Source organism: Conger conger, chromosome 6 (assembly GCF_963514075.1).
Source record: "Conger conger chromosome 6, fConCon1.1, whole genome shotgun sequence".
Taxonomy (NCBI): domain Eukaryota; kingdom Metazoa; phylum Chordata; class Actinopteri; order Anguilliformes; family Congridae; genus Conger; species Conger conger.
This window is the reverse complement of record NC_083765.1, coordinates 43,191,116-43,212,852: the sequence shown is the minus strand read 5'-3', so window position 1 is coordinate 43,212,852 and position 21,737 is coordinate 43,191,116. Positions and strand designations below refer to the sequence as shown.

General features: G+C 47.9%; 1 protein-coding gene across 1 annotated transcript in view; it reads left to right on the top strand.

Annotated features, from left to right (window-relative positions):
- Positions 1–21,737, top strand: part of hydin (HYDIN axonemal central pair apparatus protein) — a 161,187-nt gene that overhangs the window by 2,279 nt on the left and 137,171 nt on the right. Inside the window, exons 3-7 of the mRNA XM_061246932.1 lie at positions 158–283; positions 3,603–3,722; positions 11,388–11,522; positions 15,059–15,258; positions 19,718–19,842. Of these exons, the coding sequence (XP_061102916.1) occupies positions 158–283; positions 3,603–3,722; positions 11,388–11,522; positions 15,059–15,258; positions 19,718–19,842 (706 nt within the window). The remainder of the gene's footprint in view (positions 1–157; positions 284–3,602; positions 3,723–11,387; positions 11,523–15,058; positions 15,259–19,717; positions 19,843–21,737) is intronic.

The following is a 21,737-nucleotide window of genomic DNA, read 5'->3' as shown; positions in this document are numbered from 1 at the left end:
GGCTTGTTGCTGCAATTCCTCTCTTGACTGTTAGAAGTCCGAAATGACCTATTATAAAGTGGTGCCCTGGTTTACCTGGCTTCCACTCCTTGTTGCCTGGATTAACCTGTTTAACCCATTTAACCCATTTAACCCGTTTAACCCTGCGCGGCTGCAGCTGACCCCGTCGGCGTTTGCGCGGGAGATGTCCCAGTCCACTGAGGAGCGTCTGGCCAACACACACCAGATGCGCCCTCCTCGCATCCTAGAGCTCCTGGACATGAGCGAGACCACGCACCAGAAGGTGAACATGCAAACACGTACAGAAACACTGCCCCCTATTCTCTCTCTCCCTCTCTCTCCCTCCCTCTGCCCTCTCTCTCTGCCCTCTCTCTCCCTCTCTCTCTCTCTCTCTCTCTCTCTCCATTTTTCTTTCCTTGTGATTTGTGGGAGTTGATGGTGTCTTGTGCTGTTTTGTTGTAGTGTTGCAATAAAGGTGTTAAATCTCTCTTCCTCTCTATTTCTCTACCCCTCTCTATGTCAGGGATGTCTTAGACCTTTTAGCACGATATTTGTCATCGGTTGTTTCACATGGATTGTAAAACTGATTAGTTAGTCGGTTTGCACTGGCACCTCCAGACACACACAGGCACACACACACACACACACACACACACACACACAGCAGAACAACATGCATGGCAACACATGCAGTAAAAACCCTACATTCAAGTTGCCTTGCACCTTTTAGTGCCGCCTTAGGAGAAATACACCAGTGAGAAGCCTGCAGTTTTGATCCTTATTGTGCTCCATTTAATTTAGATATGAATAGGAAATGAGGGAAAGGGATTAGCATAAATCCGCACTCTCCAGGGACTATTATCTGTGTGTGTTCCGACTGCCTGACAGCACGTCACATACTGCTGCCTGTTCCACTCTGCCTGTGCTGTTACATCTTCGCTTTGTGGTATACCACGAAGAATATGTGTCAACATTGCAACTGCTGCCTTTAGAAGACTAAATCTTTCAGGACAGTATCTTTAAAAAAAAATGTTCCTGGTGTAGATTTGAATACATAAAGTCTGAAAAAAAAAGGCAATATACTGTTTCCTGATAGAGACAACATGGTTTAATGCTTTTCATGATAAATGTACTGTCATGACAGAACAGAAACAGCCTCCACACGTATTAATACATGTCACTGCTGGGCCACACTTACTGTCATTGTACACAGATGAGGAGAAGGCTCACATCGTTTCCGCACATCGTTTTCAAAAAAGAAAAAACATAATTCACAGGGCTCTACGGTGATGCTGCCAACCGAAGCATTTGTTTTCTGAAAATCTCCTTTTTTGGGTTTATTGATTAGCATCAGAAATTATACAGATCATGAATTAGCTGTCGTGGCTAAACATTACCCAGTATGCTGTTTAATAATGGAAACAATGATGCTATTAGGCAGGGTTAAATGGGAAAATTGTCTCTGTATGAAGTCTGCTGTGTCAGCTGTTCTTGAATAAGACATTTTTTGGCTCCAGTCACTGCTGTCAATTAAGATGTGAATAGGAAATTGGCTTGCTTGGCAGGTTCACAGTCAATTAATTTCAATTCGGTCAATTCAGGAAACGCATTTGCATTCAGATCAGGCCTTGTGTGAAATGGTCATGCTCTTCTTTGAGGATTGAAGTGAAGTGAATTGCAAGTCATTTTCTGAACCGGCCGGACTGAAATGAAATTGACCCCCAGTTCTGGCACTTGACATGTAATCTGGCCATCCCTGTCTTGCCCTTCTTGATATTAGACTTGGGTCAGCTCTGAAGATCTGGCAGCCAGTGTTGCTGACAACCCGAATCTGACGTGATTAATTAAATGGGAAAGGAAGTGGCAGAATGAAGAATGACACACCTTTAATCCTGTCTTCACCTCTCTCTCTGTCTTTTTCTCACATTCTCTCTGTTTCTCCCTCCCTCCCTCTCTCTCTCTCTGCTATCTCTCTCCCTTCTGTCTCTCTCCCTCCTCTCTCTTGCTCTGTATTACTCATTCTCTCCCTCCCTCTCTCTCTCTGTTACTGCAAACAGCAGCTCTGAAGGGGCGCATGTCTTTGGTGGAGGGCTGGAAGGTGAACTCATTCTGTTGATGAGGTTACTTAATCAGGGCCAGGTTCAGGCTGGCTCCCCCCTCCCTCTCAGTCAGATGAAGGCGATGGGCACTAAAAGCCGGTTGGTCACGATGGCTTTTCCACCCTTATTTCTGCCTGCAGCAGCAGGAAATGGCACTGACGCCGCTAATTATATCCTGTCTGATTTCCTCAGATGGAGAAGTGTGAGTGGATGGAGGGGTTCTCTGACACACAGACACACACACACACACAAATACACACACACACACACAGACACACCTGCACACACATTCTCTCTGACACACACACACACACATTCTCTCTGACACACTCATACACTCACTAACACACACACATTCTCGCTGACTCACTCACATGCACACACGAAAATTCTGTCTGACACACTCACACACTCATTAATTAGCACACACGCATTCTCTCTGATACGCACACACACCCTCACACATTCTCTCTGACTCACTCACATGCGCACACACACATTCTCTCTGATACACACACACACACACATACATTCTCTCTGACACACTCACACACTCACTAACACACACACATTCTCTATGACTCACTCACATGCACACACAAAAATTCTCTCTGACACACTCACACACTCACTAGCACACACGCATTCGCTCTGATACACACACACACACCCTCACACATTCTCTCTGACTCACTCACATGCGCACACACACATTCTCTCTGATACACACACACACACATACATTCTCTCTGACACACTCACACACTCACTAACACACACACATTCTCTATGACTCACTCACATGCACACACAAAAATTCTCTCTGACACACTCACACACTCACTAGCACACACGCATTCGCTCTGATACACACACACACACCCTCACACATTCTCTCTGACTCACTCACATGCGCACACACACATTCTCTCTGATACACACACACACATTCTCTCTGACACACTCACACAAACACACACACAGCCCAGATGGACGCCGATAAGCTCCATCCTTTGATTAAGAAACTTGTGGGCAGACATCTTGACACAAACCCTCCATCCACCCGGCGAGATATCGACGTGCAGTCGCTGCCACATTTCAGCTGGAACCATCTGTCCAACATCAAGTGCGCAGAGATAACCCCCCTCCTTTTTTTCTTTCTTTTTTTTTTTTTTTACTAATAACTGTAAAATTGACGAGGGGAGGTGCTTTGAAAAGCGTCAGCTCGCCAGTTTGTCTGCGGCTGATGGGAATCAGGAGGCAGAAATCAAAGCCCTTTTCAGGAGATGGCGTACGCTAATCATCATTAGTTTGGTGGATATTTCCAGGCGCAGTTGAAGCTGTTATATAACTGCTTGTTCAAAGAGCCCTGCCCCCAGCTGAATAGAGCCCTATTCTTCAGAGCCCTCTCTCCACAGAAGCCTAATACCCTGGTATGGATAAACGATAATCGTTCTTTCTCTCTTTTTCTCTCTCCCTCTCTGTCTCTGTCGGTGTTCCCAGTCCTCCTCCGTGGACGTGGACCAGGCCATGTTCCAGCCCTTCCCCTCGGAGATAGTTTTCCAGAACTACGCCCCCTCGGAGACCTACGAGGTCCCGCTGGTGCTCCGGAACAATGACAAGGTGAGGCGGGAGGAGGAGGAGGAGGAGAAGGAGGACTCCCCCGAGGGAGGGGTCGGCATTGGCAGGTGGGGGGGCCAGGTTCTCAGGTGTGGTAATTGGACAGGGGGTGTTTTCGGCATGCCTGAGTCCCCCCCCCTCCTGTTAATTGCGAGCCGTGGAGCCTCCGGAAAGCGCCACAGCCTGTGGCTTCTCTGCCGTGTCCAGGTGAGGCCCTGGAACAGCCAATTACCCCGTGTGCGAGTGAGACGCCCCCCTCCCGGGGACACTGGGACACATAAACCAGGGGCCCGGGGCGGACTGCAGCGGCAAGCCAGTCATTCACGTTATCTCTGTGTCCCCCCCCCTCACACACTCCCACCACCGCACCACACCAAACGCAGGAGTCAAGAGGTTAGCAGCAACTTCAGGAGCCAGGAAGTTATCGATCCGAGGGGTTGATTAACTCCAAAACATTTTTACTGGCGTGGGCTTGCTTTGGGCAGATTGCCCCCCCCCCCCCCCTTGTGAGGAAACAGTTCAACCTCACTCATCACAGGGCCAATACTTAACAATTTGTGGACGTTTTTGTCTTCTCTTGCTCTCCCCCTCCCTCTCTCTCTCTCTCTTTCTCTCTCTCACATTGTATTTATTTATTTATTTGTTTGTCTGTTTGTTTTCTGCGGAGGGGATCATTACACACAGAACGCTTGGTCTCATTCTCCCGGCGAAGCATGGAGAGGGAGTCTCTCAGTGGCATCGATGGCTTCCCGCATCCTGCCTGTCACTGGGAATTCACGGACGCGTTAGACCCCATCAGAGAACAAAAACGCTTGTTTGTCAGCTGTCTCCAGAACGTTCTTTTGAGTGGTCGCAAACGGTGACAACAACATTCACCATTCAGCCTTTTTCTTATGCAACAAAATTGGAGAGAACCTGTATATTGCCTCTTTAGGGTTCATTTCTATTTGTAACCTAAACCATATATATTTCCCCCATTTAATGACACATAACGGCTTGCGTGCGGAAAGTGTTAGTTGAAATATACAATTTTGTGTTTGTAATTTGTATCGCGAAATATATTGTTAGATAGCAAATCTATTTAGCAATATATATTTATATATTGCAAAAATGGTTGGCGGCACGGATGGTGCAGTGGGTAGCACTGCCGCCTCACAGCAAGGAGGTCCTGGGTTCGAATCCCCGTCGGCCGGGGCCTCTCTGTGCGGAGTTTGCATGTTCTCCCCGTGTCTGCGTGGGTTTCCTCCGGGTACTCCGGTTTCCTCCCACAGTCCAAAGACATGCACGTTAGGCTGATTGGAGAGTCTAAATTGTCCGTAGGTATGAGTGTGTGAGTGAATGGTGTGTGTGCCCTGTGATAGACTGGCGACCTGTCCAGGGTGTATTCCTGCCTTTCGCCCAATGTATGCTGGGATAGGCTCCAGCCCCCCTGCGACCCTGATCAGGATAAGCGGGTTCAGATAATGGATGGATGGATATTGCAAAAATGCACTCAGCACTTTATTAGGTATTTATTAGACTTCTTTTTTAGACTTATTGGTCTTCTGCTGCTGTAGCTTATCCACTTAGAGGTTTGACATGTTGCTTGTTCAGAGATGCTCTTCTGCATAGCACTGTTGTAATGTGTGGTTATTTGTATGACTGTCTCCTTCCTGTCAGCTTCGAGCAGTGTGGCCCTTCTCCTCTTTCATTAACAACACATTCCTGCCCGCATAGCTGCTGCTCACCAGGTGTTTTTTGTTTTTCGCACCATTCTCTGCAAACTCTAGAGACTGTTGAGCGTGACAATCACAAGAGATCAGCAGTTTCTGAGATACTCAAACCACCGTGTCTGGCACCAACAATCATTCCCCGGTCACTTAGATCACATTTCTTCCCCTTTTATGCATTTAGTTGCTGCCACATGATTGGATGATGAAATATTTGCATTAACAAGTTGGTGTACAGGTCTGTACACCAACACTAATACAGTGGTGTGAAAAAGTGTTTGCCCCCTTCCTGATTTCTTATTTTTTTGCATGTTTGTCACACTTAAATGTTTCAGATCATCAAACAAATTTAAATATTATTCAAAGACAACACAAGTAAACACGAAATGCAGATTTAAATGAAGGTTTTTATTATTAAGGGAGAACAAAAATCCAAACCTACATGACCCTGTGTGAAAAAGTGATTGCCCCCTAAACCTAATAACTGGTTGGGCCACCCGTAGCAGCAACAACTGCAATCAAGCGTTTGCGATAACTTGCAATGAGTCTCTTACAGCACTGTGGAGGAATTTTGGCCCACTCATCTTTGCAGAATTGTTGTAATTCAGCCACATTGGAGGGTTTTCGAGCATGAACCGCCTTTTTAAGGTCATGCCACAGCATCTCAATAGGATTCAGGTCAGGACTTTGACTAGGCCACTCCAAAGTCTTCATTTTGTTTTTCTTCAGCCATTCAGAGGTGGACTTGCTGGTGTGTTTTGGATCATTGTCCTGCTGCAGAACCCAAGTTCGTTTCAGCTTGAGGTCACGAACAGATGGCCGGACATTCTCCTTCAGGATTTTTTGGTAGACAGCAGAATTCATGGTTCCATTTATCACAGCAAGTCTTCCAAGTCCTGAAGCAGCAAAACAGCCCCAGACCATCACACTACCACCACCATATTTTACTGTTGGTATGATGTTCTTTTTCTGAAATGCGGTGTTACTTTTACGCCAGATGTAATGGGACAAACACCTTCCAAAAAGTTCAACTTTTGTCTCGTCAGACCACAGAGTATTTTCCCAAAAGTCTTGGGGATCATCAAGATGTTTTCTGGCAAAATTGAGATGAGCCTTAATGTTCTTTTTGCTCAGCAGTGGTTTTTGTCTTGGAACTCTGCCATGCAGGCCATTTTTGCCCAGTCACTTTCTTATGGTGGAGTCATGAACACTGACCTTAACTGAGGCAAGTGAGGCCTGCAGTTCTTTGGATGTTGTTGTGGGGTCTTTTGTGACCTCTTGGATGAGTCGTCGCTGCGCTCTTGGGGTAATTTTGGTCGGCCGGCCACTCCTGGGAAGGTTCACCACTGTTCCATGTTTCACCATTTGTGGATAATGGCTTTCATTGTGGTTCGCTGGAGTCCCAAAGCTTTAGAAATGGCTTTATAACCTTTTCCAGACTGATAGATCTCAATTACTTTCTTTCTCATTTGTTCCTGAATTTCTTTAGATCTCGGCATGATGTCTAGCTTTTGAGGATCATTTGGTCTACTTCACTTTGTCAGGCAGGTCCTATTTAAGTGATTTCTTGATTGAGAACAGGTGTGGCAGTAATCAGGCCTGGGTGTGGCTAGAGAAATTGAAGGTTGAGGTTTGATAAACCACAGTTAAGTTATGTTTTAACAGGGGGGCAATCATTTTTTCACACAGGGCCATGTAGGTTTGGATTTTTTTTCTCCCTTAATAATAAAAACCTTCATTTAAAAACTGCATTTTGTGTTTACTTGTGTTGTCTTTGAATAATATTAAAATTTGTTTGATGATCTGAAACATTTAAGTGTGACAAACATGCAAAAAAATAAGAAATCAGGAAGGGAGCAAACACTTTTTCACACCACTGTAAATTTCTCACTGAGTGTACATTTGCTATTGTATAGATTTCGCTTTTTATATGAATTTTGCTGCTTTGGTGCCGAGATCCTTCAGCGGGATATATATGAGCATAACCAACAAAATATATAATGATATATAATATATAATATACTGGCAGGTCCTGGATAATGTGTTTGTAGAGCCCCCATATATTTAAATGTACTGTTGAGTGTCTTGCAGCATATCTTTTTCAAGAAATGGCCAGACATTTACATCACACAAGGGGTTGGCTGTTGCAACCAGCGGCAGACTGCTTGTGAAAGGCAGAATGTTGCGTGATGCTAATCACGGCGCTGGCTTCCATGGAGCCTCTGTGTGTGACTGAGTTCTGTGGCGCTGATGGCACGGTGTAAAGCGCTCTGGAAGAGCGAGCGGGCAGGAGAAACAGAGCATGTGTTGTGCATCATCATCCCTTCCTCCCTGGTGACTGAAAACACCTCATTACAGCCGATTCCACTGGAATGAGATTAAAGCCCCCCCCCCCCTCCTCTCCTCCCTCAACTGTCAACTCAATTAGACACAACCGTGTAATTACGACAGAGAGGGGGGGGGAGGGGGGAGAGAGAGAGGGAAGGGGGGTAGAGAGAGAGAGAGGGAAGGGGGTAGAGAGAGGGAGGGGGTAGAGGGAGAGAGAGGGGGAGGGGGTAGAGGGAGGGGGAGAGAAAGAGGCAGAGAGAGGTAGAGACGGGGGGGAGAGAATAATTGGAACATATAATTTATGCGAATTTATGTTTTAGTTCTATGAGTATTGTTGAGAGAGAGAAACCAAGACTTAAGGCTAGATAGATAGATATAGATATAGATATATATATAGAGGGAGACAGAGAAAGCGAGAGAGAGAGAGACCTAAGGCTAAGTGTGAAAAATTAGCCCTACAGGCTAACACACACTCAACAGAACCAAAAGCTCTGAAGACCAGTCAGTTCTCAATAGAGAACTTGGGCAACAGACCATAGAAAGCCGATGTGCTGCAGCGTACCATGCAGAAGAGAAAGGCTGCTGACCACATTACATTGCAAGATATTATTATTATCATTAACATTAACCTGGACAACAACAAATGCATAAATCATTGGCTTGGGCAACCTAATTCAACAGCAAATTAAAAAAACAACCCGACTCTCATTAGATTTGCTGGCAGAATATCTTGTGAGGGTGAGATTCCTTACAAAGGCACACATTAACAGGGTTGTTCTGCCTTTTGCTCGTCACTGAATTTTCCTTTCCTGACCCAAGAACCTTTTCATCACTGAGAAACCGTTGAATGATTAATTGGACCCAGGTAAAAATAGAAGCAAAGCTTGGGTAAAGAGACTAACCTACCAGAGCTGACAATGTTTTTTTTTCATGCTTGTTATTAATTCTGGGCTGGCAGTTTGGGGTGTTTGGGTTAATCGCTGAAAGTAATATTCTGTTATCTGTCATCATCTCTGTGTACACAACACACAATCTTGTTGTGTGTGTTTTTTTTCATAACTGGGTTTAATTTGAGAGAGGAGGAGAGAAGGGGAGAGTGGGGGAGAGAGGAGGAGAGAGGGGGAGAGTGGAGGAGAGAGGGAGAGAGGAAGAGAGAGGGGGAGAGAGGGAGAGAGGAGGAGAGAGAGGGAGAGAGGGGGGTGTGTAGGAGGAGGCGAGTGGAGACGTGAGAGAACAGGAGCGTTCGTTCCTGAGCGATTTGAATACCGTGTACTTCACCTTCTCTCACGGTGCAGATTGCTCAGTTTTGGAGATCCTGTACCAGTCACAAGGACAGTTAAGAGCAGAAGATGAACCAACATCAAACATTAACTCGGCTAAATGACTGAGTCACCTGACCTTTAGCACCTCCTCGGATGGGAGTGTCAGAGAAAGGCCTTTCTAACGGCACAGATTCTGTCACTGAGTTACACCTCAGCCTGAAAAAACATTCAGCCATGCTCCCGCAGTGAGCGGCTTGGTTTATGGAAGTGTACTAGTCTGAAGAAGGGGCAAGAACTTCCCCTCGTGTCATAGCTACACATTTCTGAATAGAAACAATGGCATAACACAATGCATCAAAGACATATAGGAAAGACATATAGGAAACTTTTCTTTTGGCTTATAAAACTTTTGGCGCCCAGTTTCTCAGGTTGAAGGCCAGCTTCATAAAATATGAATGGGCAACTGGTTGACCAAAATCACAACCTGTGTGAACCATTCTGTTCCTGAATAACGCACATAATCGAATCAGGATCGTAATGCATCGGAGATGCCTGATCTTGGATCAGTTTTCCCTTTTAGCTGAAAGTGGACAAGGAAAGGTTATAGGTCTTGGATCAGCACACCCACTCAGAAGCACATAAACGTTAAACACAAAGGAAGTGTGTGCTTGGAGGTACTGGCTGAACAGTGTCCAAATGGTTCTTGTCTTTCTCATGGAGTCTCCTTTCTGTGACTGGGGTACAGACGGCTCATTCTAATCACTTATTTTGTCCGCCCTCATCCCCTCGGTCCTTGACTGACCCAGAAAAGGTCTGATTGAGGACGTTCCAAGCCTTTACATGCTCCTTGAAAGAGGCAGGAGCTAGGAGGCTCCTGAAGGATGCTCAAGCAAGGAGACACGAGTCCATCATTTGTATTTTTTTCCCGCTATGTGTAATGTATAGATGATCAACCTGTGGACCCACCTTTCCCTCATCTGTCTGTAAAGAGCAAGAAAGTTCCTCGCCCCTCCCCCGCTCTTCCAGAAACCCGTCCCTCTGGCTCCCTAGCCAGTGTGTTCACTTTCCTCACACGGTGTCCTAATTCGGCCCTCCTTTTCCTTTTATGTGGACCCTGCCTTTCAGTTCCGGGGCCCTAGAGCTAACCCAGGCTGCTGCCATGTTTTCCCAAGTGTAGCCTGGCCATTAACGCGGAACTGCCAATGAGCTTACAGCAAGTTCTATTTCTCCAGCTAGTGTATTACCTTAACTGTAACCTGTTCAACCCATTTGAATGGCAGTGAATGGATGTATTATTGCATTTCTTTTATATCCGTTCTACGTGTACTCCTTACGCCTTGCTGGCCTGCAGAGGACGGTCTCCCCCTCTGATGGGTTCTGACAGATTTCTTCCCATCAGGGAGTTTTCTTTCTCACCACTGTTTGAGAGTTTCTCTCACCACTGGGCAGTTTTTACCTTGCACTTGTTATTTGGGGGTTCAGATCTTTTATCGTTTCGTTTTTGCCGTTCTGTTACTCTGTAAAGCGTCTTTGTGGCAGTCTGCTGTAAAATGCACAATACAAGTAACTTTGAATTGAATCGAAAGCGTGTGTGTGTGTGGAATATCCCGGAGCCTGCTCGTGTTCTGACTACACACGCTGTCGTATGTTATGCACCAGGGTGTATTAACCATGAGGAAAAGCCCCATTAAGTTCTTGAGTGCTCTTCCTAAACACTTTAACACCTCTCCGTGTGGAGTGTCTGACCTTTCAGACGGCTGCTGGGGTCATTGCGGGGGTTTCCACTCTCCCCGATCGCTCTTCGCGTGCAGCGCGGCGTATTCGGCTGTCGCCTGGCAGGAGGGAGCGGAGCGGGAACCGTCTCTCCTGGATTCCCCTGGAATGCGGGGGGGGGGGGGGGGCTGTGTCTCTTAGCGGCTCGATTAAATCATTAGATCCGGTCTGATCCATGAGCCTGAATGCACAGGAGGTGCCCGTACGTTCCCTCCACCTGGTACAGCTAACCGTGCGGGAGGAGCTCCAGTGTGGAGCAGCCGGTGGGCTTCAGTTTGGATCAGTGCGTGGAGCTAACAAATGGGGAAGGGGTAAGGGGGGGGTGAAGACTCTCGTGATTGTGGATTGTGGGCTGGGGTGAGGTAGCAATTGTGAACTCGGGGGGTTTTCACTGATTATCGTGTTCACAGCACATGGAGTTTGTTTTCCTCTTTTATTTGACGCCCCCTCGAATTGGTGCTGCCGGGGACTGCCCTTGTCAGCCCTGGTGAAAAGCAGTGCACTGCCAATAACCTGTGCAGCTCATGAGCATTGGCATGTGCTGAACCCACAGTCCCTGACCTTTGACCTCACGCTTGCTCCTGATTGGTCCCCAGATCCCACGCTTGGTCAAAGTGACGGAGGAAGGCTCCCTGTACTTCAAAGTGGTCAGCCCCCTGGATGTGTGCAACAAGGTGGCTCCAGGCATGGCCTCCACCTTCACCATCCTCTTCACTCCTCAGGAGAACAAGGTACGGCAAGTGGGATAGGACACACAGCACTGGGGCAGGAGGGGTATGGTGGCCTTTGTGGGACACACAGCACTGGGGCCGGGGGATTGTGTGGAAAGTGGTATGTAGGAAAAGACTAATGGCTGTCATCTTTGCCAGGGGTGTTTGCGCGAAGTATTAAACCAGTTTTTTGGAGAAATACTATTTTTATTTTTTTTGTTTCCATTGAATCACTAAAACAACAAACTGCTTTACACATTTCGGAAAAGAAAGCTTATGTCAATAACTATTATTTTGTATCCAAATTTATCAAGGGTGCCCACTGTACAGCACAGAGGCTGGGTGGTATGGTGGCTGGCACAGGACACACAGCGCTGAGTTTGTAGTGCCACGGCGCCTGAAGGCAGATACTAAACCAGTGGACTGCACTAGTAATCGCTGTGATTGAAGCAGTCTAACTTGGCTTGCCTGGCCTAAAATGGCTGCCCCTTTACTGTCTGTGGGCCTGCAGGAGTCCTGTTGTGTTGAAATATTCATCAAACAAAACCACACGTGTCGCGTCACACATGCAGAGCGGTGGGCTGTGTCATTTCTACCAGCTGGGCCTCTGTTCCCCCTCGGCCGCACACAACGTTATGTAATCTGTGGGTCTAATGAGGCGGGGGGTGAGGGTTTCGGCTCAGAGGGGGGGGAGCTCAGTGCTCGGGGTTACCGTGGCGATGGCCGCGCGTGAGATCGAGCGCACATTCGCTCCGTCTCGTCTTTTCAGGAACAGTCACTGGCTCCCTCCTCCTCTCTTACAACCCCCGCCCCCTCCTGTGTACCAGCTCGAGAGGTGCAGGGGGCGAACGCTCTGACCTAGCGCGATCGCCTGGCGTCTTCGCATCGATTCCCAAAAGCGATGCGGGAGTACGGGACTCTTCCGATCGATAACATCTGAGGATTTAGCGGCACTGCTATTTCTGCAGCTGTTGACTGAGATAGCAGCTGGTTAGCTGACATAGCGGCTGGTTAGCTGAAATAGTGGCCGTTTGGCTGAAATAGTGGCTGTTTGGCTGAAATAGTGGCCGTTTGGTTGAAATAGTGGCTGTTTGGCTGAAATAGTGGCTGTTTGGCTGAAATAGTGGCCGTTTGGCTGAAATAGTGGCCGTTTGGCTGAAATAGCGGCTGTTTGGCTGAAATAGTGGCCGTTTGGCTGAAATAGTGGCTGTTTGGCTGAAATAGCGGCTGTTTGGCTGAAATAGTGGCTGTTTGACTGAAATAGCGGCTGTTTGACGAGCTTCCAGAGACTGTGTTAGGCACAGAGGGAGCCCTTCATATGGCTGTTTTTTGTTTTTGTTTTTTTCTTTTTAAATGTGTTTCTTGAAAGCTCCAGACAGAGGTGTGAAATCCAGATTGGCAAACTAAAAGTCCTCACCAGTATTTTGCTCCAGTCACCCGGAGTTGCTAATTAGCACGGTTCTTCAGCCAAGAGGTAGAACAAATGAGAGAAATGGGCTGGCTGAGCTGATGGGTGGAAGAAACATGTGACAGGACTGTTTCTGACCCCTGAATTCCGTAAATGGGGTGGCTCAGAGGAAGTTGCTGTGAGGAAAGATTTCTTCAGAAGCTGATCCTGTGAAGAGTCACATTTCAGTGGGTTGTTCCTGTGTTACATCATCCCTCTATCATGAGTCATGGGAGGGAACTCATGCTACTCTGCACGTTCTTACTTACTGCTTCTGTGAACGGTCTCTTCATCACAGCCTGGCTTTGAGTAATGGGTACAAAATAATGAAGGGGAAAGAGAGAGAGAGAGAGCAAGAGAGTGAGCGAGAGAGCAATGGGATTAGGGAAAGGGAGGGAGTAAATCAGGAAATGAGAGAGAAGGATAGAGAGAGAGGATGCAAGGAAGCAGGAGAGAGACAAATGGAGGATTTGATGGAGAAGGAGAGGGATAAACAGGAAATGAGAGAGAGAGAGAGAGAGAGAGAGAGGGGACTGATGGGAGCAGGGGAGAGAGAGAAACCGAATGGGAGAGGAGGATGGGATGGAGAAGGAGAGAGAAACGGGGAATGAGGGAGACGGAGAGAAAGAGAGTCTGTTTCCATCCCTACCCTCTCCCTCCGTCTCTTCAGCTCCTCGGTTGGCTCGATGCTTGCTCATCCTCAGTAATAGAGACTGGAGTGGAATACCCCCCAGCCCCCACTGTAACCTGCCTGGAGACAGAGCTCCTCTGTGTGGGCCGAGTGATGGGGCCAGGGGCCCGACTGCTCCTCCAGGCCATGATAGAGAAGCAGCAGCCTCCCCTGTACATTTTTAATCAGACATACCCCCCTCCCTATGGGCTGCCCGTTCCACACACACTCTTATTCATCACAGGGCTCTGTGCAGGTAGAGTGCTCTCTGCCCTGTCAGGACTGTGTGTTTAAACACGCCGTAGAACACCCTGTCTCGTGCCCTGAACGACTCACATACACACACACACATACACACACACACTGTGCAGAACACACACTGTCACCTGCTCTGGAAGACTCACACACACACACACACACACACAGTGTAGAACACACACTGCCTCTCCCTCAGAATGGCACACATACACGGTGCCAGACACACACTGTACCTCACTTGGAACAGCACACAGACACACACATCACAGAGCACACACTGTCCCTCACGTGGAATGACGCACACACACGCGCACACACACACACACACACTGCAGAACACACTGTCTCTCCCTGGAACAGCACACACAGTGCAGTACACAGTGTCCCTCGGGGCTGAGATGGCATTAGCTACAGAAACACAGGACCGACACTGATACGCGTTTCAACCTCTGGGACACGGGGGGGGGGGGGGGTACAGTCAGTGTTCTGGTAGATATAGCATCTCTACAGTTCTGCAGTTTGGAACCCCTCCTCTCTGCTGCCGGCTCTGCGTGTCGCAAAATGTAAAATGATCTCTGCAGGAGTGACTCGATTAGAGTCTTGGTCGGACTGCTGTGAACTCTGCTGGAGTTGATTTAACACTGGGGAATTCTCCAGTGTGGCGCTGTCCCATGAGAGACCCAGCTCTATGAATGATTACACGCGTGACCTCGTGTGACTGCGTGTGGCCTTGCGTGTTTTATGAGGTCAGGGAGGCGTGAAGATGACCTGCCAGTCATGTAGTGAAGGATACACTCCATAATCTGCCCTCTCCTCATTGGCTGGCCTGGCAATCAATCCATGGGGATGTAAATGATAAATTGACTTTTTTATAGATTTTCTCCAAAGCGCTTTACAATTGATGCCTCTCCACCCATTCACACACACACTCACACACCAATGGCGATAGGCTGCCATGCAAGGCACCGACCAGCAATTGGGGATTCAGTGTCTTGCTCAGGGACACTTCAACACACCCAGGCTGGGATCGAACCGGCAACCCTCCGACTGCCAGACGACTGCTCTTACCGCCTGAGCTAATGTCACCCCGAATGTGGAGCAGTGTGTGTTCTGTGCTCTGTGTGTGTGTGTGCGTGCGTGCGTGTGTGACCGATCCCTTTCTCTCCCCCCTCCCCCGGGCAGGACTACACCCACAGGCTGGTCTGTGTGACGGAGAGGGAGAAGTTTGAGGTGCCCATCCGGGCCATCGGCGCCCGCGCCATCTTGGACTTCCCCGACCACCTGCACTTCCCCCTGAACCCCGTCAAGTGCCCCGCCCAGAAGACCCTCCTGGTGCGCAACATTGGGACCTGCGAAGCCAAGTTCCAGCTTAGCACGCACAGGTAAGAGCTGATCTCAGATCAGTGGGCCTGAATACCAACTCAGCAAATACAGATCTAAGAGCTGATCTGAGATCAGTGCAATCACAATAACATGTTTCGTTTATACGGTACCCTACTGTCCAAACGCTGTAAAATGCTGACTAAACCAGGCGATGATCTGGTGATTTAGCTTTGGAACAGGCCACAATGTGGTAAACCTTGCATTGCCGTGGGTGCACACCGTGGGTGACATAGCATGGACCCTGAATGCCAAATGTAATTGCACTGAGTTGAGATCTTGCCCTGTGTAACAGAGATTCAGCCGTTAATGCTCAGCTTGCGTTGAGGAGTAGCGTGCGGCCCTGCGTTGTGAAGCCTCGCTCCTGTTAATTAAAACTTTCATATGAGCTGCTTGGTAATTACTGATTATCTGGTGTGATGAGATTGGTTGTGAAGGCCACTCTCAGGTGTGTGTGTGTGTGTGTGTGTGTGTGTGTGTGTGTTTGTGAGAGCTCTAGCCTCTCTCAGCTGCCAGATGAATGACTCATTACCCACAATTATAATAACTGGCGCTCGCTATCAGCTGCGATAAATGATACTTGTTCTCAGTGTTGGGGGTCACACTAGTACGCTCCCACCCCAAGGTGTATGCACACACACACACACACACACACACACACATACGCACACACGTAAACACGCTCATGCACACATGCACATGCCATGGGTTAGCGCGTGGTGACATCATGCTCCTGACCTTTTGACCCCGGAAAGCGGCAAGGCCCTGCACCCATCCAGGAAGCACACACTGTACTACAACACACCTGCCTCTCCCCTCCTTCTCCTTCTCCTTCTCTCCTCTCGTCCTCTCCCAGTGTGCGGACACCCTCTCTGCCCTTGATGGGTGTAATAATGAAGCAGTGATTCCCGCGTCGGAGATGCCATCTCCATAGATTATTCCGGGCTCTGGCGGCGTACTGGAGACAGGCCGCGGTGGCAATAACAGAAGCCCATTTTCCGGATGGGAGCGTCACTGTTATTGTTATTGTTATTGTGTTATTGTTGCGCATTTAAATTCAATCTCCCTGAAAGAAACGGTCATTTATATCGCACATCCAGATACTTCCCCTGATTTGTGTGCGCTTGGCCCAGCTCACTCTGAACCGACAGGCTGCTACGAAGAGTTAAGAGTTATCGCTACCCGTGGAAAAACACCTCCTAAAGCTGACTCATGCTGAATATTATTGGCATTGATACCGGTCGTGATAAAACATCATTCATAAAGGTGGAAAAATTTGTCCCCTGGATGGAAAATGTATCTACTTTGTGATGACAAAATGAATATATGGAGGGTATTTTATACGGGGACAAAAAAGATCTTTCAGAGATGTTGTGTATCTATGGTGTCCATTACACTTCCTGTTGTAGGAGACCATCAGCCGAGTTGCCAGGCTTCACTGCATGTGGGCAGCAATGATGAAGCATTGCAGTTTATTTAATTATGTTCTGTAATGTCATGGCATTTTACAATGGCTTTCAAAGAGCCAGTCGCGCTTTTAAAACACTTTACTGGGGATTTGATTATGTTCATCATCTGCTGAAGCACCTAATTTTTATTGACAGAAAATATGCGTGAGAAGAAATATTTATTGTATGCGTATTGTATGCGTATTGGTTTTTTGTTGTTTTTGTTTGGGGAGGGATTTCTTGGTTGAGCTTCAAAGCGAGATTAAACCTACTTCCACCCAAACTGGTGCAGTGAGCAGCGCATATCTTATATGTATGTAGTGTGGAAAATCTCTCCTCTGTTTTTACATTCACTCTCTTCCCTTCCTGAGAGAGCTTGTCTGAGATGAGAGGCTCTTCGTAATGACATGAAACTTGGCCGCCAAGCTGCCCTGTTACCAGGAGACGGGTAACCGTGCGCTGGGCTTGGACAGGCCCTGTGAGAGGGAGCGGAATATCCCCCACAATTTGTCACGTTTCGCTTTTCTCTCACACACACACACCTGTGTGTTTTATGAGGATGTGGGAGCTCCGCTCTCTCGCTCTCTCTCCTGCGTCAGGTAACCGAGGCGCCCTGTGTTTCTGTTTTCGTTTGTTTTGGTTGTCGTTGGCGACCACGCTGCCCTCGGAGTGGTGTTTCCGCTGTACGGCTGGTTTCGGGGTGGTGGTTGTTGTCGTTTGTCTCTCGCACTGGGACGGCGTGACCCGACTTGCGTTTAGTCGTGCGGAGCAGGAGGGTGATTTCTGGGGTCAGGACTCACTCACTGAGCGTGAGGCCAAAGGGTGGTTCTCCACTTTAACGCTGTGCAGCGAGGGTGTGGGTGTGGGGTGGCATTCTGCAACGCTCAGCGCGTGTGTGAGACTGACACTGTGCTGCGGCAGGTGCAGAGTTCATTGTCCCCTGGGCACAGCAAAGCTGCTTTACAGGCCTGATTGATCGCCTTATCGACCTACCGATTTAGTCTCAAATTCAGCACATGACTTGTCACTGAGTCTGTCCCTTTCACATACCTTGTGTGTGTGTGTGTGTGTGTGTGTGTGTGTGCATGTATGTGCATGTATGTGCATGTATGTGTTTGTGTGTGTGTGTGTGTGTGTGTGTGTGCATGTATGTGCATGTATGTGCATGTATGTGTTTGTGTGTGTTTGTGTGTGTGTGTGTGTGTTGAGAGTTCAGACGATAGCTGCTCTGGGCCTCTGGTCACGCAGACAATGCACTTCAGTGCCTGAGCCATGGGGAAGGGCCACAGGGCTCACATTAATCACACCCCCTGCACACATACAGTAACGTACTAGCCCTGTGATTATACACCCAGAACACTGCACTGGGCCTGTGATTATACACCCAGAACACTGCACTAGCCCTGTGATTATACACCCAGAACACTGCACTGGGCCTGTGATTATACACCCACAACACTGCACTGGGCCTGTGATTATACACCCAGAACACTGCACTGGGCCTGTGATTATACACCCAGAACACTGCACTGGGCCTGTGATTATACACCCAGAACACTGCACTGGCCTGTGATTATACACCCAGAACACTGCACTGGCCTGTGATTATACACCCAGAGCACTGCACTGGGCCTGTGATTATACACCCAGAACACTGCACTGGGCCTGTGATTATACACCCAGAACACTGCACTGGGCCTGTGATTATACACCCAGAACACTGCACTGGCCTGTGATTATACACCCAGAGCACTGCACTGGGCCTGTGATTATACACCCAGAACACTGCACTAGCCCTGTGATTATACACCCAGAACACTGCACTAGCCCTGTGATTATACACCCAGAGCACTGCACTGGGCCTGTGATTATACACCCAGAACACTGCACTGGGCCTGTGATTATACACCCAGAACACTGCACTAGCCCTGTGATTATACACCCAGAACACTGCACTGGCCTGTGATTATACACCCAGAGCACTGCACTGGGCCTGTGATTATACACCCAGAACACTGCACTGGGCCTGTGATTATACACCCAGAACACTGCACTGGGCCTGTGATTATACACCCAGAACACTGCACTGGGCCTGTGATTATACACCCAGAACACTGCACTGGCCTGTGATTATACACCCAGAGCACTGCACTGGGCCTGTGATTATACACCCAGAACACTGCACTGGCCTGTGATTATACACCCAGAACACTGCATTCGCTACTGAATGCCTGATGACCAGTCATAACTCACCATTCACCACTGAATGCCTGCTAGTCAATCACCACAGGGAGATGAATTTACTAAACAAACACATTTCATTTGTTGATAACGACCAAAAGTTACCATAGCTTGACTAGATTCTTTTTGAGTATATGAAAAAAGTAATTATGTTTTATTTTGTGGATGGAATGTGAATAAGTAAGAACTGTGGTGGTTGTTGAAGCTGAAATCATTGCATATCCTGAACTAATGAGGGTTCTTTATGAGTGGCTCCGTGAGATCTGTTATGAAAAAGTCTTATTACACGTCTAAAACACTTGTTAAGACAGTCATTTTAAGCAGTGCTGGGGAGCTATTAGGTGACTCACACCTCACACCTTCCACGAAAGGCAGTAGGGCTTTTAGCAGAGGGCAACACTGGCGAGGAGAACATGGGTAGGCTGAACCGTAGGGGCTGATATGGCACACGTCGTGCACTACACTGGAACACACCTTTGTTTCTGGAGCCAGGAAGCGAGCACTCATCGTTCCCCCCCAGGGATTCTGGGATAGATTGACGTCTCCACCTCCCGGCTCCGCACAGTTTCTCATTTGCCTGTCAATCTTTCTGAGCGAAACTGTGCATCGTGCTCCTATTGATACTGGTATCCAGCGTGATGTTCTAGCTGATATGTACGTCACTGAGAATGAGCAATGATGTCAAATGTGAAATCCCATTTTGGGGAATGCAGGACTGGGATTATGTTCTCTGTGTGATAACCTCGCCCCTCTTCCTCCTCCCCCCTCCCAGCCCGTTCTCTGTAGAACCTTCCATCGGTAACCTGGGGGTCGGAGAGAGCATGCAGGTGACTGTGGACTTCCTGCCCAAAACCACCGGGGACCACGCCCAAGACCTGCTCCTGCACTATCATACAGGTACACACACACTCCCTTACACACACTTACACACACGCCTGTTTCTGTATCATACAGGTACACACACACTCCCTTACACACACTTACACACACTCCTGTTTCTGTATCATACAGGTACACACACACTCCCTTACACACACTTACACACACGCCTGTTTCTGTATCATACAGGTACACACACACTCCCTTACACACACTTACACACACTCCTGCACTATCATACAGGTACACACACACACTCCCGTACACACACTTACACACACTCCTGCACTATCATACAGGTACACACTCACTCCCTTACACACACTTACACACACTCTTGTTACTGTACCATACAGGTACACACTCTCTACACACTCCTGTTCATTTACAACCCTGTCACACACTACATGTTCACATAGGGATACCTCACACCAGCATATGGGTACGCACCCTTCCTGTTACTCTACTATTCAGGTACACAACCCTGTTCCACTGCCATACAGTCATATGCAGGTACACCCTGGTTAATACCTCATTTTACATTACCACACTGTTACACATGCACACGAAAGGACTTAAATAGCACTTAAGTCAGCGGGTTAAGCTGTTTGCAGCGTCAAACACAAAGGCCACATCTTTGCAGCTGTTTCTGTATGTATTCTGGGAGCTGCAGAACAGAAATCTCATGGCTAAACATTGTGTACGGAGAACAGGATGAGAGAAGGATGTATTGGGAGCTGATGGGACCCATTGTCGTGCAGAAACACATAAGCACTTCCATTCTAATGGTGATAATAATAATGGCTTGCATTTATGTAGTGCTTTTCTCACATTGAAAGTGCTTTACAGTGATGAGGGGGAAGCTCTCCTCAGCCATGTGTATCGCGGCAGCTATTTTGTTCCTGAACTTTCACCGCGCATCCGCTGAGATGGAGAGGGAGCTAAGGACTTCAGCGAGGTAAACTGGGGGATGATTAGGTGACAACATAGAGCCAGGCTGGTGATTCAGCCAGGACAGGGGAACCCCCATACTCTTAGTTATAAGCATAGAGCCAGGACCAAGTTGTATGAACAATATGAAATTGTAGCCAACATTATTCGTTTCCTTAACGCCCTGCAGTATGTGAAGCACTCACTCATCGAGAGAAGTGCCCTGTTGCTGCAAAATCAAGGCAGCTTCCATCATGTTGCTCAGTTGAACTCTGAAGGTGACGTGAATCACCAGGTGGATCATCTGACCCCCAAAAAAGAGAGAAAAAACCTCACCCAATTGGCAGTTACTGAACGGATTAATCTGTTTGTGCTTCATAATAGAACAGCATTTCCTCTCCCTGTAATTACCCTCGGAGTGAAAACGGTAAAACCCTCATTTTAATTTTAATAACGTTAAATATATATATATATTTTGCTCTCGCTGGCAATCTGTAATCTCCGTCCTCTGCGTTCGCGCGGTTTTCCCTGCGAGCGGACGGACGGACGGCCGCATTAACATATCCTATTAACGGCCGCGCTGAAAGATTTATTAGCGGGAGCCGCTAGCGCCGGCGCTATCAGCCGCGTTCTCATCAGATTGATCTCTCTCAGCCTCGTCCGTCCCGCCCGTCTCAGCGCTGAGGATTTCTTCACCAGTCTTTGTATTTGCATAATAATGCTCCATAATTACAGGAATGTTCTGTTAATAATGGTAATTTATTGAACCGCGGTGGTTTGGTTTTTGCCGGAAAGTGCATATTTAAAACGGCATGTAGTGTGACCGTTGTGTGTGTGTGGGTGCGTGCATGTCTGTGTGTTTGTGTGTGCATATGTGAACGTGTGTGTGTGTGTGTGTGTGTGCATGTCTGTGTGTATGTGCACACTCATGCGTGTGTGTGTGTGTGTGTGTGTGTGCGTGCTCGTGTGTATGTGTGTTTTTG